At 42.5% G+C, this 21,818-nt stretch overlaps 1 protein-coding gene across 1 annotated transcript in view; it reads right to left on the bottom strand.

Moving 5' to 3' along the window:
• Positions 1 to 966: 966 nt before the first annotated feature.
• The window catches only part of CEP162 (centrosomal protein 162), a 79,349-nt gene continuing 58,497 nt past the window's right edge, over positions 967 to 21,818 (bottom strand). The window contains exons 13-22 of the mRNA XM_068110668.2: positions 19,247 to 19,369; positions 17,120 to 17,232; positions 16,177 to 16,291; positions 14,898 to 15,002; positions 14,438 to 14,647; positions 13,625 to 14,343; positions 9,434 to 9,575; positions 5,030 to 5,128; positions 4,387 to 4,521; positions 967 to 1,474 (exon numbers count right to left, since the gene is read on the bottom strand). Coding sequence (XP_067966769.2) covers positions 1,277 to 1,474; positions 4,387 to 4,521; positions 5,030 to 5,128; positions 9,434 to 9,575; positions 13,625 to 14,343; positions 14,438 to 14,647; positions 14,898 to 15,002; positions 16,177 to 16,291; positions 17,120 to 17,232; positions 19,247 to 19,369 — 1,959 coding nt within the window. The 3' untranslated portion in view covers positions 967 to 1,276. The remainder of the gene's footprint in view (positions 1,475 to 4,386; positions 4,522 to 5,029; positions 5,129 to 9,433; positions 9,576 to 13,624; positions 14,344 to 14,437; positions 14,648 to 14,897; positions 15,003 to 16,176; positions 16,292 to 17,119; positions 17,233 to 19,246; positions 19,370 to 21,818) is intronic.

Raw genomic sequence — 21,818 nt, forward strand, 5'->3', positions numbered from 1 at the left:
AAAAAGTCTTATTTTCCTTTCTTATGTGTAAAACTTTGATCTATGTTGTCTTACCTGAGATACTGGCCTTTAAAGACGAAAGGCGAACATATGAAAATTTCGTAATTGTCTTTTTTTTTTTTAGAACAAAACTTCTTAAACTTAGCTCTTACACGAGTCTCGATCTTGTATACAAAAAAAAAACAAAAAAAGGAAACAAAAAAAACACGAATGTTTTTCATAAAAATTGCCGTAAACCATGCGGAGAGCTTTTAGCGACTGTAACATATGCATAAGTAATCAATTTAAACTGGAATATGTACTGCACATCTATGGCTCCAAATTTGAAAAAAAAACGAGCTTGGCTCATTTTGGTTAAAAAATGAATTGGAGAAACGTAACACAAATATAGTGCAGGAAATATATTCATAGGCAGGTATGTCATGTGGGGTATGGAGCAGATTCCTGTGTTGTCCCTCTTTCTCATGTCCCCTTCTTCCCACCCCTCCTTCTTTCTCCTTCCTACATGACTAGTCCATCATCCTTTGATATGCACTCCTTGCTCTCCCCCACCAAACCAAGTTTCCCAGGGAATGAATCCCCAAATATTTTTCCCACCTGTTTATACCTGTTCTCTGTTGCCATGGTCAATCGTCATAGGTCATGATCTGCATTTGTCTTGGAATGACTGGTGTGTGTGTGTGTACAATTGCCTTCTCTTGCATTTACTTGTTTATCAGATCATGCAAAATGGCAGAATTTCCATCCCCTTTTCCCCTGCCCTCAATATTTCTCACACATTTCCTCAACCTCTTTAATTTTATCCAAACATTCTTTCTCTTTGATTCCCCTTGCCCTCCCCCCCCCCCCCCCCTCAAAAAACTGCCCTGCACTTCCATTAATCATTCTTTGCTCGAATTGCGTTTCGCAATATACAAAATACCTCGCCATCTTTGAGGACACACCATACTACATGGTCCGTGGAAGTGCATGAAAACAAACCAGTTTTTATTTACTGTCATCACCATCAAATTAGAGGTGGAAAATCCGATGGACAGGCAATTGATTTGACGAAGGCATTATGGATCCATCAGCCGAGTCGCCCTAAAAACAAAGCAATAGCTACGATTGCGTGGCACGCTGGTTTTGTCCGACGTGAACCCGTTTGGTAAACCGCTATTGTGCCGTGTTGGTATCGAGCCGGCATTTTCGTACAAAGTTCCACTGTGCGTAGATGCTTGCGTGATGCTTTCACTGCGGTTAAGACCTCGACAAGCGACCGTATTCATTCAAAAAACTACGTCTTCGCTCGGGGTATTGTTGACAGAACAATGGGAATGACGACCCCTTGTCGTTGCAACTCCCGAAGAACCTCCAATATGGAGTCGAGTTCACTGCGAAACCTTTGCAGCTCCCGAGTTTTCAGCTCAGCCATCCGGCGCCACACCAGCACTCCTTTCTGGCTTTCAGGATCAATAGCTCCCTTAAGAGCCAACTGGATGCACAGCACAAGGTGAGATGCATACAAACACTCATCAAACACATACTTCTGATATAGGCCACATGTGTATTTCAACGTTGTATTTTGGGAGGCTTTTGCTGGATCATTTTGTAAGTTACGTGTTTATTTCCAAGTTATCTGTTCTTCGGTTATATTTTAAGCAGACATCGATCAAACTAAAATCTGAGTTTACTCCTGGGGAATTAAACCGTGCAACTCCCCCTCTGTCAGTTACTTGAACTAGCAACGGTACCCGCCCTATGGGCGGGGCTTCAATTGGGAGGCCCATATGAAAAGGCAAAATATCAGAAATTGAAGGCTTTTATTTTATTTTAAACGATTTATATAAGCATCCGTTAAATCATACGCAAATCATCAAAATCTAAACAGTATTTGTAGAATTTCAAGAAAAGCCACATCACACCACATTATTCCATCGTGTTTGGGAAAAACTGGAAAATTGGAAAATTGGAAAAATTGGAAATTGTAAAAATTGGGGAAAAAATTGGAAAAACAATATAGCCTATTTTACTCCAGGGGGTCCCAGGATTACCCACCCAAAATTTATTTGCGATCGGTTCAGCCGTTTTTGTGGTACCTGGGAACAGACGGGCAGACATACATTTGGTGTATTATACAGACTTGGCATTTAATATGGAATAATATTTTTTCTTGACTTGGGTTTACTTTCTGAACTCAGTATATCAATCTGGTGAGTTTCTTTTACGCTTTGGTGATTTCTTTGTTAAAAGAACCATGTCACTGATTGTCTTTCGCAGCAAGAAGTCAATAACAGGATAATATCACAGGTGGCGTGACAAAATGTAAGGACAGGTACATTTGACGATTGGCTTCACAATCGTGTATATAAGGGTTGTTGCGTTCTGTATTAGTGGAAAACAACTTCTGCACGTCTACAAAAGTTATTGCCGCTTCCTCTGGAGATGGTCCGTCAACTCGACAATGCTGTTTGTCATGGAGTGGTGGCTTTACGAAATTCTGGCATGAAACAGCGTGCTATTGCTCGGCGGTATGGCATCACTCAAGGTCAGGTGTCAAAGATCCTGAAACGAAATGCTCAGAGGGGTGTCCCTACTCCAATACCGAGGCCAGGACGTCCCCACAGAACCACAAGGAGAGATGATCGCCAGCTGCACCGGTTAGTCTGCGATGGCCGTACCAAGTCAGCTAATCGGCTTCGGGCTGAGTGGCAGCAACTGACAAATGTGCCTGTATCCAGAAGGCGAGTCAACCAACGACTGGTTCAAGCAGGCTATCGTGCCAGGCGTCCCCTGAGAAAGCCACGCCTGACCAGACAACACCGCCAGCGTCGATTGCAGTGGGCCAGAGAGCACTGTCAATGGCAGCCAGGACACTGGAATCACGTGACCTTCAGTGACGAGTCTAGATTTCTGGTCTATCGTCAAGATGGCCGCAACCAAGTGCGCAGACAAGTGCATGAAGCCTACAATGAAGATTGTATTGTGCCAAGAGTCCATGCTGGAGGTGGTGGGGTGACCGTTTGAGCTGATTTTCATGCAGGGGGAAAAACTGACCTGGTTGTTCTGAATGGAAACCTGAACCCGTTCAAGTACAGGGCCATTCTGGAAGAAACATTGCTTCCATTTGCCCGTGCAGCCTTTCGAGGAAACTTTGTCTTCCAAGATGACAATGCACGGCCTCATCGTGCTCGCATGATCCAACACTTTCTTGCTGACCGTGGTGTCGAGCATATGGAGTGGCCTGCCATGTCCCCGGATATGAATCCGATAGAGAACTTGTGGGCAGAATTAACGCGTCAAATCGACAACTTGGACCAGCAGCCAACCTCTGTGCGTGAATTGCAGCAGGCTATTTTCACTGCATGGCAAGCGATTCCTGTCCAAACCTTGGCAAATCTCGTGAACAGCATGCCTCGACGTGTACGTGCTCTCCTGAATGCTCGTGGGGGTTACACGAAGTACTGAACTGTAATTTTACTGTCCGTAATCCCAGTCATAATTTAACTTTTGTTTTTGTTAAAAAATGTTTTGGCTAATGTGCAAAATAAAGAGATACTTCTGGAAAACGTACAGAAGTTTAACACAGTACTGTCCGTGAATTGAGTTCGATATCAGTTTACATCACTTTGAAGGATCAATTTATTTACTTCAAAATGTCAAATGTGGTTTTTGTTTCTTTTAAAGGTCACATTAACAAAATCTAGAATAATTTCAACATAATTCTAATGAACTTTTGGTTCTAAGTCATCTTGAAAAGTAAGTTCACCCCCACGAAAAAAAAATTCCATATTAAATGCCAAGTCTGTAGTAAGATAATTAAACATGTGCATCTGCGTTTTAGAGTCCAGGTCTTTCACGAACTGGCTGGGTTGGCATTGAAAGTAATTTGGGCAGGAATTTTGAATTTTTTTAGGGTGCCGGCGAAAGCTCGCCAACTCTTTGTGATAGGCACCGAGGGATCTTTGACGACCACCAATGACCAGTGATGGCAGATGGCATATTGATGAATCGCCCTGCCTGCGAAACACCAGGATGGCAGTTTATGGCTGGGTCCAGATTCAAACCCAGGTATGACAGCTCAGAAGCAAGTAGACATACCTCTAAGGTAATTGTATTCAAGGTGTTAATATTATGGGGCAAAAAGCAGAAATTCCTAAATTGGCACATCTGTACTGTGTGCAGAGTCAAATGGCAGTGCTGCATTATGGAGCACACGGCAATATATACCTCATTCACACCATGATGCGGTGCCATGCTGTAACCTTTTGATTAGTGCTGAGCGGCCAAACGGAGACATTTGTGCAGTGAAACATTATTCTCCCCTTTGGGTTCCACTGTTCTTCACGAGCGATATAGCGAATGAACTCCGTTAGCCAAGTGAACGTCGTGTGAGCGCAAACTGACCTGCTGCAGATGCTGCTCACGACGTGCCAAACGCTGCTCCAGAAAAGCAACTTTTGCCTGGAGCTGCCGAAAATGGCTCGTGGTTGGTGGCAATTCCTGTCTTGCTTGCACTATCTCCTCCTGAAGCCTGCACACCTGTACATCATGTGTTACAAAGACACGAGGAGAGAGGTCATTTGGCCCATCCCACCTGTGTTGTTTCTCCGTCTCCTAAATAATGCCTCCATCACATAGCAATCGCTGTACAGTACTAAACTTCACTTAATGTTCTTGGTTTACTTTATGTGACGTGCATGTTTGGGAGCCACGCTAAGGGTCTGGTCTTTCTAAAGATACCCCGTGATCTTTAATATCCGAATATGAGTGCAAGCAGACAGGAAAGCCAGCTTAATGAACTACACCACCTGGAAGCAAAAACGCTACTACTGAACCCTTGTTCTGTCCTAAAGTGCTCCCCCCTCTTTTGTTGGGAGTTCCTCAAGACCAAAGTACTGTATAATAATAACAACAACAACAACAACAGTAATAATAGTCCCACACTCCAAGCATAATTTTAGGATTTCGAACTAGCGTCGGGAAAAGTACAACACATCATCACACACATGATAAAACAACAGTTTGTGGGAACATTGTTTAAGCATACCTGTGCTCTAAGAATGGCTTCTTGGTGTGATGCGGCGGCAAACTTGTCTCGCTGCGTCCGCAGAGAAGCCACGTCCGACCGCAAACTGGAGATAACCGACTGGTGGTACACAAACAAACAACCTCATCGAAGAAGAGCGCATACCTCAGCCAGGCTGAACATTTAACGTTTTGGATCGGACCAATAGGCCGGATCTGCATCCGGATGTTCACCAAAATCTAAGGAATTTGTCCTCGTCACATACCCAACTTGTCCACCAAGTTTTGTCCGAATCCATGCATAACCTTTTGAGATATTGTGCTGCATATCGTTTTTGGCCCTACCACTCAATGGAAAAGAATCACTTGAAAATTATAAAATTCTCAGATCCGAATCTTCACCAAAATCGAATCAATTTGGCTTTGTCACTCACTCAACCTGTCCACCAAGTTTCATCCGAATCCGTCCACACCGTTTTGAGATGTCCTGCTCACATACAAACAAACAGACAGACAAACAGGGGTGAAAACATAACCCCTATCCACTTTTGGTGGTGGAGGTAATAACTGTGAATTATTATGAAATATAACTGCGAAATAACAAGAACATTGTGGAGAGCAATAGCAGAGTTTAGTTCAGACTGATCAGCAGTTGGTCTGGCAGGACAGCCTTGATCTCGATCTCCTTTGAGTCGTCTTGGATTTGAATCTCGACCCAGCTATAAACTGTCAACCTGGTGTTTTGCATGCATGGTGGTACATCAATGTGTGTGTCGTCCTCGGGTGAACTTTAAGCTGGGTATCCCATCTGCTAATACTAGTTAGTGGATGATAAAGATCCTGTAGTAGTGTGGTATCTTTCATTAAGGGGAGGTGAGTTGTTGCTGACATCCTAAATTGACACCTAAATTGACATATGTGGGGAAATTACACGCCCAGACCAGGAATCGAACCCAGGTCCTCTGGTGAAACGTACCAGTGCTCTGCCATCTGAGCTATCTGGGCGACCCTGACTGAGCATGCAATTTTCACACACATATAATTGCCACTCTCTTTCCGTTACTGCTTCCGGGGCACTCGCCGGACCCTCTCGCGAGCAGGCTGTTGGTGCTCCTATGGTTGGCAGCGAGTGCCTCAAACCCAGGCTAGAGAGTTTTGAAGCAAGTGTGCCTATGGATTTCAGGTGTCCCCATTTGAAACGTTCTAATGGCGTTAGATCAGGACTATGTGGGGGACTTTTTCTACCAGGGTATCGCGTCCTATCCACCTCCAAGTTTCAGACATCCAGCCAGTTTCAGACAATAGTGGCACAATGTAGCGGTGCCCCCATCCTGTTGAAACCACACTTTTCTCAATCGTGCTAAATGCATACCATCAAAATAAGGAACCAAAACCTCTTTTAACATTCGAGGTAGCCCACACAAGAAATATTATCTTCATAAAGTAGGGGCCTAACAGAATGTCACCATCAATACCACACCATAATTATCGGATCATATTGAAAAAAGAACTTCATCAGTCCAATTAGGATTCTCATCGCTCCAATATCAGCAATTATGACGGTCGACTCTCCCGGTTAAAATGAACGAGGCTTCATTACTGAACCTGATGTTAGATAATAATGTTGGTTCCACATCGTCTCTGCATTTATTACTCACTCACAAAATTCCATATGTCGGTCGGGATCATTTCCTTGAATATCTTGAACAAAGGTTACCTGGTATGGGTGGTATTTGTTTGCCTTTACAATTCTTGAGGAAGAACAGGTAACTCCCTCCCACTTCTTGACTAATTTTTATTAACGATGTTTTGGGTCTTTTTGCAACAAACTGCAATAACATTTTCTGAAAGAGTTCCATCTGTAGACAAGTGTGAGGACGACCAGTATGAGGTATATCACTAACGCTTCCAGTCGCTTTCAATCGTTGCAACATTTCACCGATAAATCCATGACTTTGGCTTCTCAGGGTGTTTTTTCATGGAATAACTGAATAATATCAAATAGCTGCTGTCAGAGCCCCTGGATTTTCCCCAGAAACATGCAGCAACACAAGTTCCACTTTCTCTTTCTTGGTATAATGAGCTATGAGGGTATTTTATTTTCCTGCAATATAGAATGCATACTTTTCATATGGGTCCAGACTTCTGAGACACCCAGCACATATATATATATATGCAGTCACGTGAAAAAGTAAGTACACCCCATGTAAAGTTTTGACTTTTTCAACATATTTCAACATGCAGCTATTTGATCTTCATTTCAACAATATTGATAGATAAAGGTGATATAATATAACAAATATCATGAAACATTTACATTTTGTAGTCAATTGTATAATTTAAATAAACATAAATGAAAATTTCGCATGTGGGAAAAGTAAGTACACCCCTACATTTATCACTACTTCAAATACCTAAAATTAGAATCAGGTGCACCAGCTCAGGTGCAAATGATTAGAACATCGTTAGAGAGGATCTTGGAGGAACCTGTCTTATTTAAACCTCAGACATTTAGTTTGGTTTACTCTTTGTTGTTGAAGTGTGCGGCGTCACCATGCCGAGATCAAAAGAGCTCTCTGAGGTCTTCAGAAAGAAGGTTATAGATGCCTACGAGCCTGGGAAGGGATTTAAAAAGATCTCCAAACAATTTGAAATCAATCATTCGACTGTCCGGAAGATCATCTACAAGTGGAGAAGATTCCAAACAACTGCCAACTTGTTCAGGCCAGGCCGCCCCAGCAAGTTCAGCCCGAGAGCAGACCGCAAGATGCTGAAAGAAGTCTCCAAGAAACCCAGAATGTCATCACGGGACCTACAGGTAGCTCTTGCCACTGTTGATGTCAAAGTGCATGAGTCTACCATTAGAAAGAGGCTGCACAAATTTGATCGACATGGGAGGTGTGCCAGGAGGAAACCTTTGCTGTCCAGAAAGAACATCAGGGCAAGACTAAAGTTTGCCAATGAACACCGAGGCAAAGACCAGCACTTCTGGAACAATGTGCTCTGGACAGATGAGTCAAAGGTAGAGCTATTTGGCCACAGTATCAGAAGACATGTTTGGCGAAAACCAAAGACAGCATTTGACCACAAGAACCTGATACCAATTGTTAAGCATGGTGGTGGAAATATTATGGTTTGGGGCAGCTTTGCTGCATCAGGGCCTGGGCAGCTCACCATCATAGAATCCACTATGAATTCTTCATTGTAACAGAGGGTGCTTGAGGATAATATGAGGCCATCTGTCGGAAAGTTGAAGCTCAACCGAAGGTGCACCTTGCAACATGACATTGACCCTAAACATACCAGTAAATCCACCAAGGAATGGCTGAAAAGAAAGAAATGGAGGGTTCTGGAATGGCCAAGTCAAAGCCCGGATCTAAATCACATCGAGATGTTGTGGGGGGATTTGAAACGAGCTGTGCATGCAAGAAACCCCTCAAACATTGCACAGCTGAAAGAATTCTGCATGGAGGAGTGGGCAAAAATTTCTCCCAGTCGATGTCAGAGACTGTTAGACAATTATAAGAAATGCCTACTTGAGGTTGTTTCTGCCAAAGGGGGCAATACCACCGATTAGAGCCAAGGGTGTACTTAGTTTTTCCAAATGCGAAATTTGCATTTATGTTTATTTAAATTATACAATGGACTACAAAATGTAAATGTTTCATGATATTTGTTATATTATATCACCTTTATCTATCAATATTGTTGAAATGAAGTTCAAATAGCTGTATGGTGAAATATGTTGAAAAAGACAAAACTTTACATGGGGTGTACTTACTTTTTCAAGTGACTGTATGTATATGTATATATATGTATATATGTATATGTATATGTATATATATATATATATATATATATATATATATATATATATATATATATGTATATGTATATATATATATATATATATATATATATATATATACGTATATATATATATATATATATATATATATATATATATATATATATATATATATATATATATATATATATATATATATATATATATATACGTGTATATATATATATATATATATATATATATATATATATATATATATATATATATATATATATATATATATATATATATATATATATATATATATATATATATATATATATGTCATGAAATCCATCACAATTAGGACAGTACAGCCTGCAGACAAACAATAGGTGGATGTGAAGTAGAAAGTACAGCCAAAGATACTCCTGAGGGTTTGGGGAAGTTACATGGACAGTAAGAAATGGAGCTTTTGATGTAAACTGCAACTCTGTTACCAGAACCATGGTTAGGCCTGTCGAAACACAGGAGACAATAGTCATTTATCTTTTTGGGGTTCCATTTTCCTTCCTGTGTGCCATCCTTTGTTTTAAGGGAGATCTAATTCCGATTTTAACTCGCACTCGATAAACTGACCTCCTGGGTGCTGATGATGCCCGAGAGCTTAGCCACTTGGCTGGAAGAATGCTGCAATGCATACTGGGTTATCAACCGCTCCAGTTCCTGCTGGTGAGTTGTCCTTAGTGCTGCTGACTGCTTTGCACATTCTTTTCTGACCCTGGGGTAAAAAGGGATTGTGACTAAGGGAGTGCTGAAAGAGCAAACATCACCATGAGAAAGTTACAAGCACGCCGCAATGCAAAACCAGAAATACCATACACGATGGAAAGGGACACAACGGATATACATCGTAAGCAGCAGTATGCTTTCAAACAAAGCTACTTTCAAAGGTACTGCAAGGAGAAAATATAAATACTTGCTTGATACAAATGTTTCATTCTGGAATAAGCTGCACAAAAACAGCGAAACGAAGACAATGATTCCCTGCAGGGTTGTTTATGCTGACCTCACACTTCCACCTATTGAATATTTGAAAACAAAGCAATAGAAAAAACTTCTCCATGAAAATAATATCCAACAAGGTTCTCAAACCTTGTTAAAAAGCAAAAATACAAAAAAAAGATTCTAACAATTTCATAACAGGAAATTATTTTAATTCTTTACAGATGATGATGCATCATCTCACACTGCTATATTGCTCCAGCCACAGGTTTCAGGTCTACTACAAGGGGGGTCCTCGGTTCTCCTCAAACATACCGGGCTTGAGGCCACCGACCACAAATAACTTCATACCACGGCGGGTTGCTCGGCCACCGCGAGCACCAATAATTGGTCTACCACCTGGTCCCAGGGTTCTCCGTCTGACATCCGTTTACCTGCGACACATGGCTTTCCAATCGGGGAGATGCGCCCTCGGCTATAAACCAATCTTATCTTAATTGGATCTTAATTATGGTGGTGACCAATCGCTAGTGCATGCCGGACTTCAATGAGCCAGTCAATTGGGGAATTCTAACCTCCTTGTCTAACCTAATGTGTGAACAGCGCTGGATCAATAGGGAAATGACGAACATGGACAGATTGAAAAGGAAGTTTAACAAGAGGGACCTATTATTACAAGAACCAATGGTGTAAAATGTGGAATGTGGGATCATGCAAAGGGGGAGGGAACTCAAGGACTTTAATGTGCTGTAAGGGTAATCAAAACGGATCAACAAGAGGGAATGCAATTCAAAATGTACAAGCAATTGCGAGCAATGGTGAGTGCAGTGATATTTACACAGCAAAGAAAATGGTCAAGAGCAGATCTTAACATATGCCTTACCTACCGGCTATACACAACATGGATACCCAATCAGACCATCTGTGGAGGGAGATAAGAATAGAAAGTGCAAGGGTTGTCGGCCTCTTTATCTTACCGGGTGGGAGCCATCATGCTCCCGCAACCCTAACTCTAAAGGGAAAGGGTCAAAGGGCAAGAAATACTGTGGTGTCCAGGGTGTGTTGAGTTGTAGAATTTCAGGATGTCATGCGTGTGGTGCGAGAGAAACTGCGAAGGTGCGGTATCAGTAATTGTCACTCCGGAAGAGTCGGGCCGCGGCAATTGCGCTGATTGGTGATGCCCTGAAAAGGACAGTTGGGCAGACTGTGCCTTTGTTGAGCTCGTGAGGTCAGTATAATAATTTTATATCCAGACACCTGAGAAAAGAATGCATGAGATATATAGCCTTCTGTGTAAGAATCTAAAGGGAGTATGTATGCGTGGCTTGGCTTCGGCTCGAACCGGTACGCTCGCTCCATCCACCCAAGGCTTTGGCTCACAGCTCAACCCGCCAACATCAACGCCTCCACTCGATCCCTGATCGTTCTTCCACATGCACTAACCCCTTACAAATGTAGGACCAAAGCCAAGAACCAATGCGCCGAGCATCTGCCCTTCGACTCTTATAATCCCTTAGCAGGGACGGGGCTTAAAAGTGGATTAAAAACGTCTTTTGTTGGAACTACGCCTGCTAAGGGATGATGCTGTGTGGATTCTGCTTCCCCGCTGATGAACCTCTGGTAGCTTGTAACTGTTGCTGCGTTTTTGCCTGAGGAAAAAATGCTGAAATCGATCTATCTGGGTTCTCTGCAACATCGAGTTAGGGCGAGGAGTTAGGGAAGGAGCTAGGGATCTTTGTTCCTTTCACATTTCTTTCTCATTTTTCATATTTCTCTTTATTCAATCTGATTCTTGCTTCATCTTTATTCTCTCTTTCTTTATCTATCTATCTTCGGAGAAGTGAATTCTTGCAGAATTTTTTTTTCTTTTCTGGAAGGTTTACTTACTTGGCTGAGCTTGGATGGGTTTGAGGGTAGAGGAGTAGCGGCTGAAACCCAAATTATATCCAGGTTCCTCCTGATGACTCTATCTTTGCTCTTTACTTTCTTTTGGTTCCTTCTGATGACTCCAATGCAGTATTTGGTTTTATGTTTCATGCTGATTGACGCATTATTGCTCTCCCGAGGGCTAGCCCCACTCACGTGAGGCCTCCTTCATGACTTGTGCTCAGTCTGTCTCCAAACCACGGCACGCGGGTCCTCCTCGATTAACACGGGCCGGTGTCTAGTGACGGTCACAGGCATGGGGTGAATGCTGGGAGCACTTAGTTACTTGTATGGGGCGAAGGGAGCGTTTATGTATCCACAGGACGCTAATGGCCAATTGGCGCCTGTTTGTTCGGAGGTACATGGTGTCTGGAGAATGGAGGCGATTTCCACTGCTATCTGCGCTACCTTCCCCGCTTTCCAAAGCTGCAGAGTGCATCTGTGGTGTGCGTAGATGGGGTGATGATGGATAGTTCGTGTGTGGTTGAGGTGATGTCGTGGATTGCGGGTTTTCGGGTCCTGGAGCAATGAACGGCATGTATGTCTTGATGCAATGGAAATTACGTGTGAATAAAACCCAAATGTAAATAAAAATGTGTATTAATTATTGGTAAATGTTGTGTACTTATGGGGTCGTGTAAAATAAAATTATGGGGGGGGGGGGGGGGGGGGGGGGTGAGGGGAAAGTGGCCATTGGGTTCTGGCGTGTAATTCAAACCAGGTTTTGGCGCGATATGCAAATTGGCGCCTGCTTTACACAGTGCGCCACGAAGCTCGTATAGGATTGTACAATTAAATCCTATACTAGGAAATGGGGAGAAAAAGGGACAACATCTCTAACCCTTACCAACGCATTGAATCACATTCTAATCCATTACATCATGGGAAGGGACTACTCTAACCTTGCATTGTAGAAATAACTATGCTGAGGGACATGTATGTTGGTGCCATTGCTTTCGGGGCTGGTTCCTAGAACCAAAACAATATTTTACTCTGTGATTTAACATTTGAATTGTATTTTACATGAAAAGTGGGAAATATGTTCATTTCTTCCCAGTGTTTTGAGCGCCAAAGTGAGGGAAATTCACAGCTGATTTACGGATAAATGCAGTTGGGACTAATGCCTTAAAACATGAGACTGCAAACATGCACAGCCACATGTGTGACCGAAACGATGCGACGCTATTGCATAGGTTAAGTGTGCTGGGGTCTTGGAATTCACGATTTACACTCTGCTGCCCAACTCGGTGTCCAGGATGCAGGACATGGTTTAAGAGGGGAGAGAGAGAGAGAGAGAGAGAGAGTGAGCAAGAGATGTTAATGGCACACAATGAACAAGGCAGGCATTGTTAGGCATCATTGCATGAATGGAGGTTTAATACTCAAAACCATTGTTTTCTTTTTCAGATAATTTCTTACACTGTCCTGACCGGTACGATTTATTTTAAAAAATAAATAAATAAATCGCCTTTCATAGACTGGAATGCTTTATTTAAAATAAATAAATAAATAAATCGCATTTGTAGAAGCTTGTAAAAAGACAACGTGTGGGTTAATGGTTAGAGCGTCCACTCTGAGTCTGGAACTGGGAGGTAGGTGGTTCGAACACGACCCCGGCTGAGTCATACCAAAGACTTTAAAATTGGTACGTGCTGCTTCCTTGCTTGACGCTCAGCATTAAAAAAAGATAGAGCATGGACAAACAACCGTAAGTTGGCAACCATTGCGCAGACTTTGAAGGGCCTTTTTGCCTCCTCCTGCATTGAAGTTCCTTACAAGGGAACTCGTTTTTTTCCACTAGCCTCACCAGAATGTCTTTATTTGAGTGACTTAGAGCTTTGGGGACCTGGAGTTTTCAGGAAACATAGATAGTTTTATTTACTTATTTATGGGTCATACCTCTCGATTGTGCTTCGCTCTTCTGCTAACTGAGTCTCGTGCCACACTTGTGCTGCCTCCATCTCACTGCGAAGCACCTTGCTCTCTGCCCACGCACGCTGTGCATCATGCCGCGCTGCTGTCAATGCCGCGTAGGAGACATGTGAAGCAGGTACTTCCAGCTCCTCGATAGCCTCATCCATCTCCTCTCCATTGTGATCAAGTCGTCTTTGTTTCCGTGTCTGCACTTGCTTCCCTGATGAAGATTCCTCCTTTCCTGCATCCACACGTGCCTTGTCTTTGTTCTCTTGTATGATATGCTTCGATAAATTGCTCACTTTTTCCCTGGCTCCATTCCTTCTTGTTCCACAGCCTGCTTTTCCAACTGTGGACCATCTTTGCTGACTGAACCTGCTCATCTCCTCCCTTCTCCATACTTCCTTGCACGTTTCCAGCACCACTTGCCCTTCTTTATTTCTCTTGCCCTTTCTCTCTGTGTTTACATGAGGTCTCTTGATCTCCTTATCTCCTTCATTTATATCGCTTTCATTATTCACTTTATCTTCATTATCTTCTCCCACTTTTTCCGTCTTCTTACAACTTGCAAGGCCCCCATGGCCTTCCCCTCCAGAACCCCCCACAGCCTCCACCGGTGCAGCTTCTGGAACAGCACTGTGTGTTGTTGTGGAACACGCTGCAGAGTGTTGCTCGAGCTCCTCGATGCGGTTTTCATACTGTAACTGATCAGCACAAACAAAAAGGCAATTCAAGCTCTTTTTGTAATAATATGAGCTGCACATCATGTTTTACAAAATCATGTAAATTTAAGCCAACCTTGACTTGATGGAACTGCTGCTCCATTTTGCGCAAACTCTGTCCCTCTTCCCGAGTTCGTCTCTCAATTTCCTTTTCCAGCTTCTCCACACGTCTCGTGAGAAACTCAGCCAGGGCGGTTCCTGGGTCCTCGGAGCTGGTTATTGAGTGTGAGCAAATTGGTTGATCGTTGTGGAAATGTTGGTGCAGAAGCCCCTCTAGTTCCTGAACCTGAAGGTATAGTACAGTGACAAACTCTCATTGTAAGCCATGTAAGTGTTGGCTCAATTCTGCAGTATTATGTGTAACATATCTCTGGGAACAATGGTAAATGCCAAGTATTTCCTCTTTCTTAAAAATAACTCAGAACGGTAGTTGTTGCACCCACGATAGCAAAACTAAACAAACGCACAACTCTTTTGGGACGTGATTTAAGTTGTTCAAGAGGAACTTGTGAAACTGAGTGGGTTGCAAAGCTCACCTGTTTCTCAAGCTGCTGCACCCTGACAGCTGAGGAGTCTCTCTCTTTGACTTGCCTCTGTGCTGCTTGTCTCTCACATTTAGCTTCCACCTTCAGTTTCTCCACCTGCCCCACACGTGAGGCAAATGGAAACATGTCACATACACAGACAAACAGATGCACATCAGCAAAGGAAGGTCAAAGTTCAGTGATAGTCATTACGTCAATGCAAACTCCAACCTACAAGCATACTCCCTCTCTGAAACATGACATCACTTGGACCTAGGTGGTGTGCTAGTACCTGTTCCTGAAGATTCTTCAATTCAGATTGCAAGGCGTGAAGACAAGCAATATCAAGATTTGACCTCCTGGTTTTCCCAAAAAGCCAGCAGTGGGATTGAACGATACAAAATTCCAGAGAGAGGATGGAGCTACCTAAGGGACCATATACATATAAGGTTCTGTGAATACAGTGGGATTTTTGAAATGCCCCCGCTCACTCCACCTCTCCCCCCCAACGAATGCGCCATGCAACGCGTTGCTCTGAACAATGCCCAATGCCCCCCTCCCCAAAATTTGAAACCAACCACTGTATGTACGTAATAGATAGATCGGCCCTATGAAAGATTACAATACGACATGTCAATGCTTTGGAATAATAAAACCGATCTCAGACCAGCATGGGATAAAAAGTGCCATGGCTCACTTGGAGGGAAGAAAGTATAGTGGACAGTTGAAATAGTCACATACTTTTCAAAAAAAGGAACACGAAAACAAAAAATAACCGCAGTCCAATCAAGTTAGCACAAGAATAGTAGATAGCTATTAAATGGATATTGGCTTAATGAATGTAAACAATATGGCAGGTGCAAGCAGGACATGTATCTGAACTCATAAGGGAAGAAGAGGAGGAAATATTTGATCAATAGTTTGACATCATCAGGTTGAACATGAGCTTGATTGATCAAAATGTTTAATAAAGGTATATCCTATCACTACCACTGGTAAGAGGAGGGGGGATACAATACATCAAAGAAAAATATAAGTGTGAATAACCTGAACCTGAATATCCATATTTGTGAATAACCTACGGCCTGTAATAACCTGAACACCCATGGTGGCCAAAAAGGTTTCATGACAAACTAAATATGTATGCAAAGTTCAATGGTTCAAAGGGCACAATTTACCATAACAAATGCTGTACGTGTTCCAAATAAACTTTATAGCTGATGCGCTTTTATTAAACAACCAAACAACCGAATCATTAAGGTAAGCTTGATAAAGATGCAAACAAACCCACCTGAGGATCTTTAACTTTCGCTGTGTGTCCACTGGTTGAATGCTCATTGTGATCACATGACAGATCAACCTCAGCTTGTCGTGCAGATCGAAAATGATGATTGGCCAATTCCTCCCTAAGATGATGAACAGCATGGCATTGTAGGTGTTCCATGAAAATTCGTCAAATCTTTGATTAATGATGCAAAATTACACGTGTATTGATGAGAGCATACAATGTACGCCCGATAACTCATCGTTTTGAAACTGCACCCTCCACGACACTTGATATTAATCTATTTCTTGAGGATTAAATGTTTACAAACATGTATCTTATCCAATCTGAACGATTTCTTTCATTAGGGACGAGCAATCATGTGAAAATCAAATCAAGATGCATCAAAAGTTTCCTGGGGAAAATAAATCACAGGACGAATCACTATTTGTCCAAATAAATTGGTCAAAATAGCAAAAAGTCTTTCATATGCTCACTCGCTTTTAAGCTATCGAGCTGGGTTTGAAACTCTGCACAACTAAAAAATTGCCATCCCGGTGTTTTGCAGGCAGGGTAATTCATAAGTGTGTGTCTTCCCTTGGATGGACTTTAAACTGGGCGTCCTGTCTGCCGATATTAGTTGGCAGATGTTACAAATCCTATGGCGTCCTACGGCATCCTTCACGAAGAGTAGGTGAGCTATCGCCAGCACCCTGAACAAATTCCAAATTTCTGCTTTAACCTACAGGGGGCACTGCATCAGTGGCACAGCTGCTATCCACAGTCATGTGCTACATAGAAAGAAGAAGAAGAAGAAGAAATCCACTTTATGTTTAAAATTGGTCAAAATAACCAATCAGCTTTATGTCTAAGTCGTGTCAAGTCAATTTCAGCAGTTGCACCACTTCGGCTTCCCTGGAACAAATCCCAGGGCAGCAGAAATAAAGGATGGAAAGCTGTGGGGCATCACCGGAGTCCAGTGAGTTCTGCACGCAGGTGCTGCTGCTCACGAACACCCTTTGCTTCTTTGTCGCGCAGCGCTTTCATTGCCTTCTTCAGCTGTTCATACAGCAGTTCGTTTTCCTGCTCACCACCCAGACATACACACTCATTAGGCCAACTGAAGCAATGGACATTATTGGTCTACACAATTGAGAGATCAGGCTCATGACGGTTACTGCTGAAGATTAATTGTGAAACATTGGCGAAGCATTTGAAAGTCTGTGCTTGGTTGACGCACAGTTTCTTTTGATTACCATATTGTGATGCACACTACATGACCAAAAGTATGTAGACACCCCTTATAAGTAGTGGATTCGGCTATTTCAGCCACACCCATTGCTGACAGGTATATATATATATATATATATATATATATATATATATATATACATATATATAATCAAGCACACAGCCATGCAATCTCCATAGACAAACATTGGCAGTGGAATGGGCCGTACTGAAGAGCCCAGTGACTTTCAATGTGGCACTGTCATCGGATGCCACCTTTCCAACAAGTCAGTTTGTCAAAATGCCGCCCTGCTAGAGCTGCCCCGGTCAACTGTAAGTGCTGTTATTGTGAAGTGGAAACGTCTAGGAGCAACAACAGCTCAGCCGCAAAGTGGTAGGCCACACAAGCTCACACAACGGGACCGCCGAGTGCTGAAGCACGTAAAAATCGTCTATCCTCGGTTGCAACACTCATTACAGAGTTCCAAACTGCCTCTGGAAGCAATGTCAGCACAACAACTGTTCATCAGGAGCTTCATGAAATGGGTTTCCATGGTCGAGCAACCGCGCACAAGCCAAAGATCACCATGCACAATGCCAAGCGTCGGCTGGAGTGTTGTAAAGCTCGCCACCATTGGACTCTGGAGCAGTGGAAACGCTTTCTCTGGAGTGATGAATCACACTTCACCATCTGGCAGTACGACGGACGAATCTGGGTTTGGCGGATGCCAGGAGAACGTTACCTGCCCGAATGCATCGTGCCAACTGTAAAGTTTGGTGGACGAGGAATAATGGTCTGGGGTTGTTTTTCATGTTTCGGGCTCGGCCCCTTAGTTCCAGTGAAAGGAAATCTTAATGCTACGGCATACAATGACATTTAGACAATTGTGTGCTTCCAACTTTGTGGCAACAGTTTGGGGAAGGCCCTTTCCTGTTTCAGCATGACAATGCCCCTGTGCACAAAGCGAGGTCCATACAGAAATGGTTTGTTGAGATCGGTGTGGAAAAATTTGACTGGCCTGCACAGAGCCCTGACCTCAACCCCATCGAACACCTTTGGGATGAATTCGAACGCCGACTGCGAGCCAGGCCGAATCGCCCAGCATCAGTGCCCGACTTCACTAATGCTCTTGTGGCTGAATGGAAGCAAATCCCCACAGCAATGTCCCAACATCTAGTCTAGTGGAAAACCTTCCCAGAAGAGTGGAGGCTGTTATGGCAGCAAAGGGGGGGGGGGGGGAACAACTTCATATTAATGCCCATGATTTTGGAATGAGATGTGTGATGTTAGGGTGTCCACATACTTTTGGTCATACAGTGTATGACAGGTTCAACGATATGTTCGGCCTTAACGGCATAGAAATCAAAATGGCGGTGTGTGGAGTCAGCCGTTGTATGCCGTAATGACATCACAGACATAATCACATCACATCACCCCTATCATGTGACCAAATCCTCAGCTCTGATTGGTGTACGTTTGTGAGGGACATACATACATACATACATACATACATACATACATACATACATACATACATACATACATACATACATACATACGGCCAAACACTGTTCTAAACGGCTTTGCCCTACGGGCTACGCCATAAAAAAGACTAACAGTCCACAAAGAGGAGATTAAAGCAATTAATGAGACTGTATGTGTTACTATTAAATGAAAGGTCTAATTATATTCAGTTTATGAAGAAGCATTTTTCTTCAACATTAAAAGCAAACATTTCTACAAGACCCTCGTGTAAACAACTGCTTTCCATTGTAATAGTAATAACACGGTCGTATGTACAAACATCGTTAGATATATTATAGCGTTCCAGTTGCCCTCACAGTTTGGAGTTCTGAGCACGAGTACCTTCTGATAACCCCGAATGAGGTTTTCTTGTTCTTCGAGCCGTCTGGCTTGCGGAGGTGAGCCTGCAACTCTAGCAATCTCCTCTTCAATAGCCACAAAATAGGATTCCTCGACATCTCCTCCCTGCAGTCACACGTCCAAACAGAGGGTTAATTAAAGGGGAAGAGTTGCAACAAGTACAGTGCCTTCAGAAAGTATTCACACCCTTTGACTTTTTCACATTTTGTTGTGTTACAACCCGATTTAAAAGTGGATTAAACTTAAATTGCTCGTTACCGAACGATACAAAATACCACATAATGACAGTGAAAACATGTTTTTAGAAATTTTTACAAATTAATTGAAAATGAAATGCAGAAATATCTAATTTACTCAAGTATTCAGCTATATATTATTTCAATATACTCAAGTATATTGGTACTCAAATATTTGAGTACCAGCTTGCTGGGATGAATGATCCCGGTGTATACCCCAGTTTAGAATAGGTACACCGTATCCCTGCGCATCGAAGAGGCGACCAAGGGTTGGCATCAGGAAGGGCATCCGGCCATAAAAACATTGCCTCAAAACAGGGAACCATGATTGTCATGGGGCCCGCAAGGCTAACCCCCGCTCTAGCGGGGAAAATGGCCTTAAAACGATCATTCATATTCAATTCACTCAAGTATTCAGCCCCCTGAGTCGACACTTCGTAGAAGCAACTTTGGCAGTGATTACAGCTTTGAGTCTTCTTGGGTATGTCTGTATCAGCTTTGCACATCTGGATTTGGGGAGTTTCTCACATTCTTCCTTGCACATTCTTCCTTCCTTGGATGGGGAGCGTCGGTGAACAGAAATCTTTAAGTCTTTTCACAGATTCTCAATGGGATTAAAGTCAGGGCTTTGGCTGGGCCGCTCAAGGATTTTCACGTACTTGTTTGTATCTTATCTTTTCTTTATATCTTATTGTATCTTATCAGGGAGAATGGGGATTTTCATGTCCAGTGTTGCTTTGGCTGTATAATTTGGGTCATTGTCCTGTTGAAACATAAATCTTCGCCGCCATCTAAGGTCTTTTGCACTCTGAAGCAGGTTCCCTTCAAGGATTTGGCTGTATTTGGCTCTATTCATTTTTATCTTACAGGTCTCCCAGTCCATGCTGCTGAAAAGCATCCTCATAGTATGATGCTGTTGCCTGTTGCCAACACAATGCTTCACGATAGATGGGTGGTGAGCTGTGCTCGGTTTCCACCAGATGTAACGTTTTGCATTCAGGCCAAAGTGTTCCATTTTCGGCTCATCAGACCACAGAATCATTTGCCTCACGCCCTCAGTCTTTCACGTGACTTTTTGCAAAATCCAGGTGTGCTGTCATCGGCCTTTTTCTCATAAGTGGCTTCCACCTGGCCACTCTCCCATGAAGCATAGATTTGCTCTGACATGCACTGTCAACTGTAGGACCTTATATGGAAAGGTGTGTTTCTTTCCAAATCATGTCCAATCAATTGAATTGGCCACTGGTGGACTCCAATCAAGTCGGAGACACATCTCAAGGATGATGAAAGGAAATTGGATGCACCTGAGCTCAATTTGGAATGTCATAACAAAAGGGTTGAATACTTATTGATACAAGACATTTCAGATTTTCATTTTTGATTGATTTTTTTTTTAATTCGAAAAAAATTCCACTTTGACATTATGGGGTATTATTTGTCGATCAGTGACAAACATCAATCTCAATTTAATCCATTTTAAAATCAGGCTGTAACACAACAAAATGTGAAAAAGTCATGGGGTGTGAATACTTTCTGAAGGCACTGTATCTTGAAACTATTCTTATCAAAATGTCAAACTACTATCAATTTTTTTCCCTTATAAAACACATCAAACTAAACTCAAGGTCATTACATTGCGCCCTTTGAAGAGACGGAAATGTAGTACGAAAGTTGGGGAAAGTCATTCTAATGAATATACAACTCTGTGTGTGTGGAACAAAAAGGTGGTTAATGGCATACACTAATCTAAAGGGTTACATGATGTCTTCAGTGGCTGATAAGGACACCGTTTACTGATACAATCCTCCAGATGACACACTATTCAAAAATCAAGAAGTGGGCAATGTCCTGCAAGGGAAGCTGGTCGGCCATCAGCGAATACAATTATGTCTTCTCAATGCACTACTGCCATTGTGGCCACACTTGCTATGCTGTATAACTGCATTCTCTACAGATTGCCATCAGGATTTGGCCTATGACCTACATACAGTCGTGGTGAAAAATATTGGCACCCTTGCACTTTTTTCAAATAATGCACCATTTCTTCCACAAAATTGTTGAACTTAAAAAAAAAATTTTGGTATCCACATTCCACATACGTATTTCTTTGGTTTGCAGTGGAACAAAACAAAAAAGAGCTGAAAAAAATTACTAAATCTTATCTTATTCCACACAGAAATCCTAAAATGGCCTGGACAATATTATTGGCACCTTTCAGAAGATGGTAGAAATAATTAGATTTCAAGCAGGTGATTGTCCTTCACTTTGGATTGAACTCACCTGTGGTGAGTTGCAGGTAACTGCAATATACAAATCAC

The sequence above is a fragment of the Myxine glutinosa genome, chromosome 3, assembly GCF_964187855.1.
Source record: "Myxine glutinosa chromosome 3, kmMyxGlut1.1, whole genome shotgun sequence".
Classification (NCBI taxonomy): Eukaryota; Metazoa; Chordata; class Myxini; order Myxiniformes; family Myxinidae; genus Myxine; species Myxine glutinosa.